The 16,934-nt window shown below is 51.0% G+C and overlaps 1 protein-coding gene across 1 annotated transcript; it reads right to left on the reverse strand.

Annotated features, from left to right (window-relative positions):
* Positions 1-2,039: 2,039 nt before the first annotated feature.
* KCNE1 (potassium voltage-gated channel subfamily E regulatory subunit 1) lies at positions 2,040-2,957 on the reverse strand. The gene has a single exon (XM_039229468.1). The coding sequence runs from the start codon at positions 2,936-2,938 to the stop codon at positions 2,549-2,551; it is 390 nt and encodes a 129-aa protein (XP_039085399.1). The 5' UTR covers positions 2,939-2,957; the 3' UTR covers positions 2,040-2,548.
* Positions 2,958-16,934: the final 13,977 nt, after the last annotated feature.

The raw sequence follows: 16,934 nt of genomic DNA on the forward strand, positions 1-16,934 counted from the left end.
CGTGGATCAGGGGCACTCTGGGACCCCCTCCAAACCCGCACCGTCTGCCTGCCTGCCTTCCCTGTGGGCAGTCTGTGTCTGTCAGAAGCAGGTAACTCACGCAGGGCTCGTGAGGTGCCTCCAGTTGTGAGAGGGCTTCCAGAAGCCCATGAATCACCGTGATGTTGGGCAAAAGGGCAAAACGTGTCCATGTGATTTTGGGGGAAGGGGTGGGGAGTCATAGCTTTCATTAGATTTTCAAAGGATTCTGACCCAAAGAACCACTCACATCCTTGGGACTATAGTAGTCCGTGTCAGGGTTCTGCCTCAGAGATGTCCTCCAAGCTCGCAAGGGAGCATCACGGTCTGTCCCATGAAGCAAGGGAGGCAGCAGACTGGGCCCCAGTTGTCCATTGAGGATGGCCAACGATGCTGATGTGTTGCTTTTAATTTATACGATGTGCAGGTTTCCAACAATTATGTTTTATTTAAATATTCCACCCTTTCATTCAGGATTCAGGATGTCACAGAGCGCCAAAGCAACCTCCGGAGAAGGAGGCTGAAACCAAGCACACGTTCTCTGGGATTCTCGAAGGGCAGGTAAGGCTGAGGGGGCTTTCTTCTACTGCCCTGAGCAATGGCCCCAGCACCACCCACCTCCACTCCAATCCCTTTCTCTTCTCTTGTCTGTGAGGGAAGGTTCCCAGAGAATCTTCCGTCCTGTGAGGAAGAGTGGAGAGGAACACTGCTGCCTCTGGTTGGGGGAAAAGGCACTGCCCGAGCTCCCGTTGCCCTGACAGAGCCTAGACTAAACATACCAAACCCATGGGTTCACAGGTATGGAGGCCAGAAGTCTGAAATAAACCATGGCGCAGTGGGGCCAAGCTTCCCATGAAACGTGTAGGGAAGAGCCCCTCTTGGCCTCTCCCAGTCTGGTGTCAGCCATCAATCCTTGGCAGTCCTTGGTTCCCAGCTGTGACTCAGTCTCTGCCTGTCTTGACTGAGGGTTCTCCCCATGTGGCAGTGACCTAATTTCCCACTTCTTCCAAGAACATCAGCCATATTGGAGGTGGGCCCACCCCAGTGACCTCATCTTAACCTGGTCACATCTGCAAAGACCCTATTTCCAAGTCAGGTTGCATTCGCAGGTACCAGGTTTAGGATTTGAACACGTGTTTTGTGGGGGGAGGGGGAGACACAGTTCAACCACAACAGGCACATCACCTCAGAAGGCCTTGCCACCTTGACCCCAGGTGTTGCCACTTGCCTAAACCCATTCCTTCTCCTGGGTTCTGGGGTGGCAGATGCATCCCTCCCTCCTGCCATGATAACTGAGCATCTCCCCCTTGGTACACATTCTGAAGTGGAAATTTTTTCTCCAGCATCTCAGTCCTGGAGGAAGTGAGTTCCTCTTCTGAGACTGGGATGGGTGAGTAGGAAGTGTCTGTGTTGGGGGTGGGGGGTAGAGTTTCTCTGCGTGTGCGTGTGTGAGTCTGTGGGTATGATGGTGTGTGTGTGTTTGGCGGGGATGTGTGAAGGGTGCGTGTAAGGGAGGCGCAGGAGGCAGGAAGGAAGAGGAGGCCAGAGCCTCCTTGGTGAAGGCAGAGGTGATACAGGCAGAGTGGTATCATCCTGTAACAAGGGTGGGCAGCACGCTCGTGACAAATATGGGAATATTACACCTTTGGTCTCAGCCCCATAAAATAGAATATTAGTTAGGGTATTGACTCTGTTACTTTAACAGGAACCAAAATAGCAATGGCCTAGGGAAGGTCTGAGTCAGTTTCTCTTTCCTATAATGACTGAGCTGGTGGTGGGTGACTATGAAGGTAGAGAAACCCTGCTCCATGACGAAATTGCCCAGCGACCCAGACTTGCCCCTCTGCCATCTGTGAGGATGCTGTCCTTTTCTTTTTTTAAAAAAATTTTTAATGTTTATTTTAGAGAGAGAGAGACAGAGAGTGAGCAGGGGAGGGAGAGAGAGGGAGACACAGATCGGAAGCAGGCTCCAGGCTCTGAGATGTCAGCACAGAGCCCGACGTAGGGCTTGAACCCACGAACAATGAGATCATGACCTGAGCTGAAGTCGGACGCTTAACCAACTGAGCCACCCAGGCGCCCCAGTGCTGTCCTTTTCCAGAGTCAAAGCTGGTTCACTACCTCATGGTAATGAACGTGGACATGGGTCCCAGCCATGGGGAAGAAGGGAAAGGAAGTGGAGGACACAGCTTTTCCTTTTCTAGAATCACTTCCACTTCTACTGGCCAAAACTTCATCCCATGACCTTGCTCGCTGCAAGGGAGTCTGGGAAGTACAGCTCTTATTCTCAGAGGCTATGATCTCTGGGATTCTGCTAAAACTAACAAGGGAAGTTCAGGTCCTGGGGAACAGCTGGAGGTCCCGTACAAAAGGAATGTGACTTTAGAGAAATGGGGTCATGAATCTACTCCTCACCCCTTACAACAGCAAAAACCCCAGTTATATCCATACAGTAAAGAATATAAAAGGTATATGATTAGAAAGATCGGGTTGTCAAATGGGATTTGTCCAGCTTTAGCCAACTGCAGAGTCACGACCAAGGTTTTATCTCGGGAAGGTGTGTGTTGGGTCGCTCCACGGCCAGCTGGTTTTCGATGACATAACATGCCTTGTAGCTCTCCAGGACCCGGGCCCGGAGGTACGCCCTGTCCCTGTCCTGCCAGGTGTCCGACTCGATGTACACGTTGAACGGGTCGTGGGAGTGCTCCAGCTTCTTGGAGCGGATGTAACTCAGCATGATGCCCAGGGTGAAGAAGCCGAAGAAGCCGAGCACCATGAGGATGTAGAGCGCCTCCAACTGGCTGTCGTCGCTGCCAGGCGACCTGCGGGCCAGGCCCGACATGTTGCCGCCCTGGTGCGCTGTCCCCTGCCACGGCGTGGTCAGAAAGGGTGTCATGGCCGTGCTGTTGGGCAGAATCATGCTGGGCTTCACGTTTCCACTGCTGGAGCTCCAACTTCCTGAGGAAGCTTTCTAAGGGAAAAGTGCAAAGTGAAATCAGAAAGCATGTACAGGCCCAAACCCACACACAGGTGCATACATGCGCACACATTTTTCGGAATCTCAGGGAGAGGGGCGCCTTAACATACCCCTCAGTCCATGGCATGGGGTGCCTTGAATCGGCGCAACGCCTCCCTCGCTTGATCAATTGGCCACTTGATTCCCTCTTATTTCCACTCACCCCCTATCTTCGAGGCGACCACCAGGAGTTCCTCTACTGTACACATTGTGTGGTGTGTGTGTGTTTGAGTTCATGTGCTATGGACCGAATTGGCGTCTCCCAGTTTATGAGGCCCTTACCCCCAACGTGACCGCACCAGGAGACTCGGTCTTCAGGAAGTAATCAAGGTCATAGGGTGAGGCCCTAACCTGATAGGACTATGGCGTTATGATAAGAGAGAAATAAGGACGCTATGAGAAGGCAACTGCCTGCCGGCCAGGAAGAAAGCTCTCACTAGGAACCAAACCCTCCAGAAACCTTGATCTTGGACTTACAGCCTCCCGAGCTGTGAGAAAATGTATGTCTGTAGTTTCAGTGCCCACTGTGGGATCTTGTTATGGCGGCCGGAGCTAAGACTCACATAAGTGGTATTGGGGTACATATCTGCCCCTCTTTCCTCTTTCTCTCCCCACTGTGACTTTATGGCCATTCAGGTTGTGATGTGTGTATGCACTTCTTTCTTTCTTTTTTTTAATGTTTTTTTTTTTTTTTTAATTTATTTCTGAGAGAGAGAGAGACAGAGTGAGCCGGGGAAGGTCAGAGAGAGAGGGAGACACAGAATCTGAAACAGGATCCAAGCTCTGAGCTAGCTCTCAGCACAGAGCCCAACATGGAGATCAAACCCAGGAACTGTGAGATCATGACCTGAGCCTAAGTCAGACACTTAACCTACTGAGCCACCCAGGTGCCCTGTTTAATGTTTATTTTTGAGAGAGAGACAGAGTGTGAGCAGGGGTGGGGCAGAGAGAGAGGGCGACACAGAATTGGAAGCAGGCTCCAGACTCTGGGCTAGTTGTCAACACAGAGCCCAATGAGGGGCTTGAACCCACGAACCGTGAGATCATGACCTGAGCTGAAGTTGGACACTCAACCGACTGAGCCACCCAGGCGCCCCTGTACTCCTTTACTTCTGACTGTTGCATGGTACCCAAGGCACACCCCCACTTCTTTTCTCTGCCTGCTCCGCCAGAACTGGATGCTGCTGTGCCCCCTAGCTCCATAAACAAAGGGGCAACAAACAAACATCCTTGTCCTCCTATGGATCTGGAAAAATCCCACAGTTGGCATATCTGGTGCTTGGTGGTTCGTACCAGTCAGACTGCTGTGCTCTCAGACGTCCTCAGAGCAAGGGGCGGTCTGTTCCAGCATGGAACACTATTTGGATGGAAAGCTTGCCTCTGGATTTGACCGAGAGCTCCCTTCTCAAGGGCCAGTGTTCCAGCTTGTGCTGTGCTGGTCTCCTCCCTGCCCACTGGCTTCTGCTGAGTGACTGGCACGGGCCATGTAGAAAGGGACAGTGTCCCCATCATTTTAATCTGGATGTCACTATCCCAGAAAACCCATATAACTGGCCTGGGGCTTGTGAAAGCTCTTTCCAAGTAGCTCTGGAATTCCGGAAGGGGGTCCACAGGTTCTGACACCCCATCTTATGGTCACTGATAAACTGATCAGGTTTTATTCGTATCTTTGAGAAGATGCTGCCCTCTGCCCCCAGCTCCTGGTGGGAGATAAAATATTCAGAGCCAACTGGATGAGGTCGCACTTGAAACTCAGCCCACCTGGGCCTCCTAAGAGCTGCCCAGACTCCAGTGAGGCACTCATTTCTCGGGGCCTTCAAAGCACTTGAGGACAATGTACACTCGAGGCGCCTTGGGGTGGCTGTTGTAACTAAGGTTGGCGGTTTGGGACCACGGTTTCTGGTCGGAAACACTGTGGAAAGAGAAATTCCAATGCACAAGGTGGGGTCTGGGGGGTCGGCCTCTCCCAGCTATGATGGGGACTGTGACATCACATATCGTCTTGCCTAGGACACTTGTCAACCTAGAGCTACTTTTTAGGATTGGCTTAATTTCGAAACTTCTGAGTCCGGCCCTAGGGGAAGAGGCTTCACCTGCCCGAGGCCCCACTCCCTCCACTGACCCCTGAGATGTCAGTGTGCCCCAGAATTCTGTTGCTGGCCCTCCTTTCTTCCCACTCTGCTCACTTCCTGTCTGGGTACATCTGCCCCTTCTGGTTCACCCACGTGGCCACGACCCCACGTGCCCTTCTGAGCACCGGGGCCAGGCGTCCAATGACCTGCCAGGGAGTTAGTTACCTTCTGCCATCCCCATGCCCCTCCACGGCCCTCACCGCTCCTGCTCCATGCCTCGGTGAGCCGAGTGGCCGTGTACCCACCCCAAAACCCGTCGTCCCGGCTCAAAGGCCCCACCAAGCTCCTTCCAACCTTCGGGGTGAAACGCTCCATTTTCAGCATAGGTACCGAGCCCAAATGCGAGGGCTCTGGCTTCCTTCTCTTGTTCTCATTGCCCAGACGCCGCGCTCTGGCCCAGATGGCCGAGCCCTGTACCCATCACCTCCTCCCTGGACATCTCCAGTGTAGGCAGCCCCTCCTTCCTGGCCCGTGAAACTCCTAAGTGAATCCTAGTCATGCTTCTTAGTCCAGTTCAACCTTCTCTGCTGGATCCCAGGCCCTCGAAGGCTCTGTGCTCCCTGCTGATTTCACCCCGGTCATCATCTCTGGCCCCCACCTTGTCCCCTGCAGCCTCCCTGGCCTGCTGCCTGGCACACAGCGGCTCGGGAGCCGTCCGTGAACTTCTTAATACCTCTTGACGGGTGGGCCCTGATTCTTCATAGCCTGTGTATCTAATTAATGAATGCCCGTGAGACACCTTCAGACCATTAGCCAAGCCCCTTTTCTTTTTTTTTTTTTATTTATTTCTAGGAGAGAGAGAGAGAGAGACAGCGTGAGCAGGGGAGGGTCAGAGAGAGAGGGAGTCACAGACTGAAACAGGCTCCAGGCTCTGAGCTGGCAGTCAGCACAGAGCCCGACGCGGGGCTCGAACCCACGAACCGCGAGATCATGACCTAAGCGAAAGTCGGACGCTTAACCGACTAAGCCACCCAGGCGCCCCAGCCAAGTCCCTTTTCAAGAAGGGCCACCGTCTCCGCTGTAGAACCAAGGCTCACGGAGCGCGAGTGCAGGACGAGAAAGCGATTGGACGTTGGAATTACACCTACCCTCCGGGTTTGGATTCTGGCCCTGCTGCTATTGGTCTACACGACCCGGGCCAGGTTCCCCAGGCCTGCTCGGTCTTTTTCCCTTTGGAACCGGGGAGAAACATCGTTCACATTTGCAGCTGTGGAGTCACTAACCCAGTAAGTAGAGGGGCCCACATTACACGTGGTACCTAGTGGTGTGCACGCAGGGTCCCGGGTGTGAGTGCATTGGCTTTTCCTGCTCATTCAGAAATAGCAGTGCGGGGATTTGGAGGTCTGGGTTTTAGGTCTGGCTCTTCTTCCATGGCCGACTATTGTGACTCTCTTTACCTTGTGGAGAAGCTGCTCAGGAATAAGAAACAAATGTGTTTATGAGCTTTCCTGACACCTCTGGGGCTTTTGAGTCTGTGCCCTGAGATCTGTGAGGGGTTAAGCCACATAGGCTCAAGAGACTCTCAGATACTGACTCTTATCCAAAACCAGCATTTCCCCCCATTCTAGCCATGGCAGTAGACACGAATCATTTGGTAACATTTTTTTCTTCAAAGCTTAGACCCAGAGCTGATCGGCTTGGAAATCACTCAAGACAAGAAGCTCTGGGCAGCTAAGATTTCCAAACAAGATGTCCAACATTTTCTTTTCAAATGACTTCAAACCACTTGTGAATGCACAGAACCCTGCCCCGGAAGATACACAAGCCTAGAGCTGATAATGTGATTTTTTTTTTTTTTTCCTAAAAACGCAGAATGACCACAGTTGGTAAGGAACCCTGCTGCTAATTACTGTGAGAGCATTCCTACCACTCAGGACCACATGAGATTAGAATGATCGTAGACAACCTCCAGAAGTTAATTGGTTTACAGCCCATAGCTCCACACAGCAAGTTAACTTCAGAGCAACTTTTGCAACTAATTCTTATGGGGGGAGGGGGGGTTACTGAGAAGACCTGTTGCTTAACACCAGACGGACCTTTCCAGGGCTAGAGGAGGAACAGAAACATCTGCTTTGAAAGACCACCAGAACTTTCTCCGAAGTAGGAGTGCTCAAACTTTGGCATGCTTTAGACTCACCTTCTAGGGGTGTCTGGGTGGCTCAGTCGGTTGAGTGTCTGACTTCGGCTCAGGTCAGGATCTCATGGTTTGTGAGTTCGAGCCCTGCATCAGGTTCTGCACTGACAGCACGGAGCCCTCTTTTTGTCTTCCTCTCTCTGTCCCTCCCCTGCTTGTGCACACACACACTCTCTCTCTCTCTCGCAAAAATAAAATAAACATTTAAAAAATGTTAAAAAAAAAAAAAAAAAGAATCACCTTCTAAAAATGCGGAGTGCTGGACTCCACTCCCAGTTTCTGATCCAGAGGGCTGGGGATGGGGGGGCTTGAGAATTTGCATTTCCAACAAATTCACAGTTGCTGCTGATTCTGGTGGTCTGGGGACTCCCACTTGGTGACCTATTGGAATCACCTGGAGAGCTTTAAAAAAATACTGGTGGGCAACTCCCACCCCTCTCCTTCCGATGACTGTGATGTCCTTACTTTGGGTTCCTCTCCGGCATCAGGGCTTTTTTTTTTTTTTAACATTTATTTATTTTTGAGAGACAGAGAGAGACAGAGCATAAGTGGGGGAGGGGCAGAAAGAGAAGGAGACACAGAATCCGAAGCAGGTTCCAGGCTCTGAGCTGTCAGCACAGAGCCTGATTAGGAAGTGGAGCTCACCAACTGTGAGATCACGATCCGAGCCCAAGTCAGTTGCTTAACCGACTGAGCCCCCCAGGCGCCCCAATCAGGGCTTTTAAAAGCTTCCTAGGTGATCCGAATTTCTATCCAAGCTTGAGACCCACTGGGCTATGCAACCTTAGGAAACTGACCAATCATTTGTGCTGCAAGGTGCAGGGAGAATTTTATAAGAGAAGCCATGATTTCATAAAATAATTTGCAAGTCTCATTTGGTTTTTGTATTTTCTCTTCCTTCCTTCCTTCCTTCCTTCCTTCCTTCCTTCCTTCCTTCCTTCCTTCCTTCCTTCCTTCCTTCCTTCCTTCCTTCCTTCCTTCCTTTCTTTCTTTCTTTCTTTCTTTCTTTCTTTCTTTCTTTCTTTCTTTCTTTCTTTCTTTCTTTCGTCTCCTATGTCCCTGATGTCATTGTGAAGAGAAGTTGCAGAGAGAAACCCTCAAGCCTTCGCTGTTACCCCAGCTGCCTCCCACCTAACTCACACTGGCATCTTCAGTTATGCTGAGCCTGTTGGAGCCTTGGGCCAGGCCAGAAAAGTCAAGTTCATTAACTGCCTTTCAAATAATGGCTGAATTTTTAAAGAAAAAATCTTTTTCTTACTTTGCACTTAATTTATTGCATTGCTTTTGCGAAATGCCCTCTGTGACCCCCAGGCCTACATGCTGGGTCACGTGGAGTTTTGTATAATGAGTCTCAAAATGAGTTTGGCAACGTCGTCTTCACAGTCAGCATGGTGTAAACGAACTCAATCTGCATGTCGGCTGGGGGTTTATGTCCCCTTCTCCAAGTTCACTTATATTATGATGCCACAGCACTGCCCCGTGGCCACTGTTTCACGCTACAGGACTCACATGGATTTGAAGAGCAACCAAGCCAGCAATCTGAACTTACAGGAAAACTAGGCTCCAGAGCATTGAACTGACCTGCCCAAGGTCATGTCTCTTATCAAAAATGCATCTAAAATTTAATCTGGGAGCCATGAACTCACATTTTATTAGTACAGAAAAAGGAGCTCTCAGGACTTTGCAGAGAGGAGATGGATTCTGTATTGAAGGTCAAGGGAACTGAGGACTTGGCCACTTTTATCAGGTAAACCCAGGTCTACCCAAATAAGGACAGGCTCATGACCTAAATATGCCATCAGGACACCCCCTCCCCTACTGGGGAGAACCACAGCTTTTCATGGCTTGCACAAGGGTGCTGGGGCAGGAGGCAGAAGGGCAGGAACCAGGGAGGTACAACTCCAAACATAGCCAGTTTTATGCCCAGCCCATGCTGGACATGCTCCCCTTTCTCTCTCTCTCTCTCTTTAAAGTTTATTTATTTATTTATTTATTTATTGAAAGAGAAAGAGAGAGAGAGAGAGAGAGAGCACTCATGGGTGAAGGACAGAGAGGGGATCCCAAGCAGTTTCTGTGTGGTCAGTTCAGAGTCAGACATGAGGCTTGATCTCATGAACTGTGAAATCATGACCTGAGCTGAAATCACAAGTTGGACGCTTATCTGACTGAACCACCCAGGTGCCCCCATGCTGAACATTCTCAAACTGGCCTTACTGGGCACAGAAAGAGGGAGTTTCTAGAAGTGTCTGCCCCAGCCTGGGGTTGAGAGTCCTCATGCAGCACGGAACCTATGCCCAATTAAGGTTAGTGCACTTTTTTTTTCCTTCAAAGCTAAGACCCAGGAAAACTAAGCTCCAGAGCATTGAACTGGTGGAAGTCACTCAAGATACAGGGTTCTGGGTGGCTGAGCTGAGCCAAAAGCTGCAAGTAGAGACCGACTGGGTCTCCACTGCCCTGGGACCCTGGAAGACCCCCAGCTGCACCCAGAGGAGGAGACAGTGAGTGACATCACACTGTCCTGGAGCACACCACCCCTTCTGCATTTCTCTCATAGGCCCTGGCTCTGTTGCCTGGCAGCACTGATAACAGCCTAGAAACTTTCGGAACAGATTTCCTAGCATTGCCACATTTCATTCTTTCTTAAGCTTTTACTGAGCAACCAAGTCTTCTGTGGCTGATTCCAGCCATGCTTCTGCTGAGAGGGATAGATGCTGGGGTTGGGGGGCAGCAGGGAGTGTCTGAGGTAGAGCTCGGAGATCTGAGTTCCAGCCCTGACCCAGTACTACATAAAACACAGGGCCCCAACCCGGGCCCTAGTTGACTTACGGGGGTAGAGCAAGGATAACATTCCTATCATCTAAACAGCATTCCTAAAACATTTCTTCAAAGACATCCAGTCTTAAAAATCATCACTGCCCTTCACTTGCATCAGGAAGCAGAATCAAGTAAAACTGATTAGGGATTAGCCTAATTTTGGTGCATATGATCTTTTTGAGTCCAGAACTCTGCAAGCATGTTTTCCCTGGAAGCAATTATCAGTTATCTTCATCTTTATCTCAACACCGTGTCCAAATTCTGGAGACATATTTACCTCTGAGCATGAAAGAAGCCAACAGGGGCCTCCAGATCCTTCCAGGATGGGAATAGGAAGTAGTGAGCCGGTGAGAGGGACCCAACCTAACACAATATGGGAAAAGGGACAAGCAACATGGCGTGGAGAATGGATGGAAGGATTCCCAGACTCTGGAGGGCTACTGAGGTCAGAAGGAAGGCAGACCACTATCATCTTCAGAAAGTTTAAAAAAAAAAAAAAATCAGGAGCCTCAGTATTCTTATCCGAAAACTGGACCTAATGGAATCTCCCCTGACTACACCATAGGATTCTGTCAGGTATGGAACAAACCCACAACTTTCCTACCTCTAACCTCTGCTGCTCTCTCGGCAAGAGAGCCGTGACTGCCATATTTCCTTGTCAAATTTCTACTGGCCCTCCAAATGTCTCCTATGCCAACCTGGGTGTCAACACCCCACCCAGATGTCCCCTCCCCTCCTTTAACCACATGGAGCCTTGTCTACACCACTCATAGTCTAATCGGTACAGTAGTAATTTGTACACTTGTCTGGGCATTTCCTTCCAGAAGCTCAGGAATGTCGGAGACTATCTTGTTTACCTTGTCCCCACTTCAGCGCCCAGAATGGCTCAATAAGAGATTGCTGGATTAAATGGGAATGCGAAGTATTAGGTTCACTACAACTACAATGTGACTGTGAGTGCAAATAACCAATAGGAATAATACACTCTTGAAAGAAATTGGTGGGTAACCAAATGAAAACCTCTTCCAATAGAGCATGGTTTTTTTCAGTACATTAAAAATTTTTTTTAATGCTTATTTATTTTTGAGGGAGAGACATTTGCAAGTGGAGGAGGGGCAGAGAGAGTGAGACAAAGAATCTGAAGCAGTCTCCAGGCTCTGAGCTGTCAGCACAGAGGCCGACGTGGGGATTGAACCCATGAACCAGGAGATCAAGACCTAAACTGAAGTCCAATGCTTAACCTACTGAACCATCCAGGTGCCCCAGAGTATGTTTTTATATAATAAAAAGTAAACTATTTTTATTGATATTTATTTCATTGGTATTATTTATTTTATATATTAAAATTTATATTACTGACATAGTTACGTATATGTCTACAACCTACCTCATTCCTAAAAAGGTTTAAGGCAGTCAGTAATTGTTGATAGTGTGGCAGAATTTTTATCCCTTCTTCCCCCACTCCTGGTAACTCTTTATACTGTTTTCCTCCTCCATTTTTCTATATTACTTAAAACCTGCTAATATAATACTGTTTTCTGATTTATTATGTCCATCGCTTATTGTTTGTCTTCTTGGCCAAAACCTACACCTCTGAGGACAAGGGTGTTTGCGTGTGTTCTTCTGCATGTATTTTCAAAGACTAGAACAGTACCTGGCATACGGTAGGAGCAGAATAAATATTCATAGGAGGCAGGCATGCATGCATGAATGCATGAACGAATAAATGTTCCATTCCACTACCAGAAAGCCCTGAACCACCAGCTCTACCTTCAGAGACTTAAGATGAGAAGACTGAGTGCCTCTGATCTCTTCACCGTGAACTTTATTTTCAAAACAATCCACTTTCTAAGAACCCGTCCAAAGCGAGACATCCCAGGGACATTCTCAAAAGGTAGAATGCCCTTCCTTGGACCCATCCTTAGCTCGCCTCTGACGAGTATATGAAAGAGATCCCAGAAAGCAGGTTTCTGTTCCCTCCTTAGATAGCCACAGCTCAGAGTCAAGGTGCTTCCTGGCAACTCAGCACATGTGAATTTGAACTGTGTGATCACAGCAAATTCCCCACCACCCTGAACATAAATGGTCCTGGTAGCCACTGGCCAGAACCTTTATTAGTGGGACTAGAAGCTCCTTCTGAACCTAAACGTGGACCCGAAATAAAACAGCTTACATATGGCACTTTCAAAACTCCAGGCGGGGACGATGTAACAGGTGACAGATCCAGGACACCTCCTGGGGCAGCTTGCTTCTAGAAGTTCCACATTTTCCCCAGTTACTACAACCAAGATCAGATACCAACAATGTTCTCCATGCCCCATGCCTTTTCCCCAGGGAGAGGCCAAGGGCCAAGAAGAACCCTCCTGGCCAAAAAATCCCAAAGTTCCCTTTGAGGCTGGGTGTATTTGCAAGTATTGCCCGTGCTGGATGGAGCTCTTTGAAACAGGGTAGGCACTGGGATCTCGGGCGGCTTTAGCTTTCTTCGGATGCTTTCAGGTATTTGCCAAGTTTTCTACAAGAATGTCTGAGATTTAATAAAAATGGGGGACATGGCAGTCGTCATTTGCTGGTGAGATAGTTTTCTGTGCGTCCGTCTGTACGTGAAGCCTGGCCGAGGAGAGAGGGGAGAGGAGGCGCGGGCCGAGCGCCGCAGGACCGGGGTCGTTGCGCCCCCTGCCCCGGGGCTGAGACCCGGTCCCTGGCGCCCCCATCGGGGTCGCCCGATTGCGCGGCGGGAGCGTGGACTTACCGGGTCCGGGGCGCCTAGGCAACCGGGTGCGCAGCGGGTCCGCCGGCCGCGCGCAGGACACCGACAGCCGAGCCCGAGGCGGCGCCCTCCGGGGCAAGTGCCACCGCGCTGGCGGGCGGGGCCTCCGGAGCCCGCGGCCGCCCCGCCCCGTGCCCACGCGTCCCCGCCGGGCCCGGGCCCTGGCCCCCCACCCCTGGCCGACCCCAGGCCAGGTCCCGCCCCCCTGCCCCCCCACTCCACCCCCATGCCCTCCGCAGCCCGCGATACCCTGGGATCGCGCCAGGGGGGGCTCAGCGCCGGCAGAAAGTCCCTATTACTCCAGTTGCCAGACAGACGGACACCCTGACAGATCTACCTTCGTGCAGGAGTTTGAGGTTGGCAGGCGAGAGGCGGCTGCGGCCCAGAGAAAGGCATTCCGGGACCCCCACCCCCACCCCCACCCCTGGGACTGGCGCCACCTGCCTTCAGACCGCTCCAAACAGTAACTTAAAGATGCTCAAAACCCCGCGGACTCCTTTTAGGCGCACCCCGCACCCCGGCTGTGGCCACGCATCTACTCGCCGGGTTTATGGAGCACCTACTGACTGGGGGTCCAGCCCCGAGCTGGAGGGGTAGCTGTGGAGCCGACAGGTGCGCTCCCCGCCCGCGGGAGTCGGTCGCTGGAGCCACCCACGCCTTGGCACTGACACTCCGAAGTCCTGGGGGCGGTGGAACCGGCCTCGAGGGGCCAACCGCACACCCGCTGAGTGACCTGCTAGCAATTTCACAGCAGCTGCTCAAGCTTTAGAGGCGAGGATGAGCCTGGGCAATTTCCAAATGACAGTCCCGTGAAAGCTCGGGGGTGGCCGGGGGGGGGGGGGGGGGGGGGGGGGGGGGGGGGGGGGGGGGGGGGGGGGGGGGGGGGGGGGGGGGGGGGGAGGGGAGGTCCAGGCTGGGGATGTGCAGGGGGCTGCAGAGGAAGAAGGTTCCTGACCTAGAGCCAGCAGACGCTCCCTCCCCTTGGGCTTCTCTCTCCTGCTTGGGCCTTGGCCTGGGTCCTCTCCTGGGGTGGGGCTCTGGGAAGGGTCCACCGCGGGGGACATTCCAGGACCCAGCTCAGCCAGCCAAGGGGGGGCAGGCACCTCCCGGCTCCACGGGTGCTGGTCCAAACCCGCACCAGACACTCCAGACAGCCCTAAGATGTCCGCAGCCTTGATGTGTAATTGGACTGTGTGAAATCTGTTCTGGGGGGAGCGTCTGAACCTTAGAAAAGCTTTCTGCGTGGAAAGGTTCTTTGAGTTTTCCTTTCAGTAACTAGGATCTGAATGTCTCAAAATAAAAAAGTGGGTAAGGATGGGGCGCCTGGGTGGCTCAGCCGATTAGTGGGATTTCCGCTCAGGTCTGGTGGATTCGAGCCCAGGGTGGGGCCCTGTGCTGACAGCTCAGAGCCTGGAGCCTGTTTCGGATTCTGTGTGTGTCTGTCTCTGCCCCTCCCCCACTCACACTCCTGTCGCTGTCTCTCAACAATGAATAAATGTTTAAAAAAAAATTTTTTTTTAATGTGGTTAAGGGGGCACCTGGGTGGCTCAGTCGGTTGGGCATCCGACCTCCGCTCAGGTTATGATCTCACAGTACATGGGTTTGAGCCTCATGTTGGGCCTTGCACTGAAAGCTCAGAGGGTGGAGCCTGCTTCGGATTCTGTGTTTCCCTCTCTCTCGGCCCCTCTCCTGCTCACACTCTGTCTCTCTCTCTCTCTCAAAAATAAATAAACATTAAAAATTTTTAAAAATAAAATAATAAAAAAGTGGTTAAGGATGGCACCTATGATAGAGTATTAGTTTCCATACTGGACTATGACATGTGGTCATTAAGACAATGTTTACAAATAGTTGGTAACAACATGAGCGATCCTTCTACTGTAAAGTTAAATGAGAAATAACGAGGCTCTAAATTGCACACACAGGATGCTATGCATCATTTGAAGACTAAGAAAACACACCACAATGTTAATACTGTGTGAAAATAGCAAAGGATCTATTTTCTTATTTACACTATTCTGTGTTTTCTTTCTTTCTTTCTTTCTTTCTTTCTTTCTTTCTTTCTTTCTTTCTTTCTTTCTTTCTTTCTTTCTTTCTTTTTTGCAATAACTCTTTATTCTTTAATATTTAGGGGAAAAATACATACACTTTATCTGGAAAGTCCCTATGTTCAGCCTTCTCCAGGTCATGCTGTACGGAGGTAGTCTCTCTTTTTTTTTAATGTTTTATTTTTTGAGAGAGAGAGAGGGAGGGAGAGAGAGTGAGAGAGAGACAGTATGAGCAAGGGAGGGTCAGAGAGAAAGGGAGACACAGAATCCGAAGACACAGAGCCTGACGTGGGGCTTGAACCCACGAACCGTGAGATCATGACCTGAGCCAAAGCCGGATGCTCAACCGACTGAGCCCCCCAGGCGCCCCGGGAGCCAGTCATTCTTTGCCCACCTTTCCAACAAAGGACTCCACTAGGAGGGAAATGAATAATGGATTGAAGCAGAAATGTCTATCCTGCCAGATTTACATGCAGCCCCTTCAGTGCCAACTCACAGGCCAGGTAATCGTGCGCCCCATACCATCTGTGACATTACTATCTCCCCTGACGGTGGGACAATGCCTACCTGTCACCCCGTTATTGTGGAGACACTGCATGGCAGTCTTCGTAAAAGGTGATACATACCTGAGTGGAGATCTTATCTCTCTTCCCCGTTCTCTCCACCCCACATACGATGGATTATTGGATTATGATGATACTGTTTTTGTCACTTCTTATTTTTTAATGACATGATATGATTACAGATGAGAAAGATTGTGCTTTGTGACTTGAAATGGTTTCTTCTTTTCTCTTTCTTTTCCCCCTTTCCCCCTCCTATTCTCACCTCTTCCCAAGGAGCAGGTGTGACTGAACTTAAAATCTTCATAACAGCAGAGCTACAGCCCACCGAGCCCTGGGGCCATTTCTCTCTCCCTCTCTCTCTCTCTGGCTCTTCCACCTGCTGTATTCTTGGTCCCTTCACTGGGAGCTGGGTCTTGGGGAAAGGGTAGTAAACGTAGCCCCCTTCTCTTCCCAGTGGGCTTATCTCCCTCTTCTGTGAGTTCCCACCTCAATGCAGGTGGCATCGGAAGCCAGAGCCCCGGCCACTTTTCATTCTTTCTTAGGGACTCTTATACCTCAGTTTGCAGCTTGGATGTCCCGCTTCTGTTCCTAACTTTGCTCTGGAGAGGGAAAGGCTCTGCCCTCAGAAAGGACTGAGCTTCAGTATAACCCACCCAGGAGGTTTTATGGACCACAGACCAGGATTTGTAGACCGTTCTTTGCTGTTCCCTCTGGCTACCATTCGGTTGGTGTCCAGATGCCCCTGGATTAGCTTGAGGACATGCCCTGCCCTGTGACCCCCCCTTCCCCCTTCCCTCCCCTCTACCCCATGCTCCTACCATCCACGGGAAACTCTCATTTCCCAGTGAGAAACACCTGTAAGGCCAACAACCTTTATTTAGTAGCAACAAGGCATAACTTGGGCGCAGTCACACTCTCTGTTATGATACTTGCCGTGAGAAGGACAAAGAGGAGGAAAGGCACCGAAGTCCTCGTTCTGCCCTGCGGGTGACAGATGAGGAGGTGCAGAGTGATGGAAGGGAGCCCCACCCCACCTGTCCCCTGGGGCGCTGTCCCCCCCCCACTGCTGCCGCAGCTCTGTCAGCACACCACGCAGATGGCTTGGCATGTATGTCCATGTCTTCTCTGATAGCCACACGGCGCTCTCATCTCTTCTGCTCTGTTTCCTTGGCCAAATCTCCCCATCTGATCCATTCAATTGTAGGAGACATGCCTCAGTTTCCCCCCAGGGCGCCTCTTTGGCTGGGGGTCCTGCACACAAGGGGCCTCCTTCCCAAATGCTGCGCTCTCCTGGCATCTTCCTAAACCCTCCTGGAGAACTTCTCTTGTTCTGATGAAGAGAAACAACCCACAAGCTGTGTCCAGGCCATTCCAGCTCTGTGAACTCACTTCCCACTGCTCTGCTCCCTCAAACGTCCAGACCAGCAATCGAGGCCCCTCCA

The sequence above is a fragment of the Hyaena hyaena genome, unplaced genomic scaffold (genome assembly GCF_003009895.1).
Source record: "Hyaena hyaena isolate Hyena2069 unplaced genomic scaffold, ASM300989v1 scaffold_2, whole genome shotgun sequence".
NCBI classification, from domain to species: domain Eukaryota; kingdom Metazoa; phylum Chordata; class Mammalia; order Carnivora; family Hyaenidae; genus Hyaena; species Hyaena hyaena.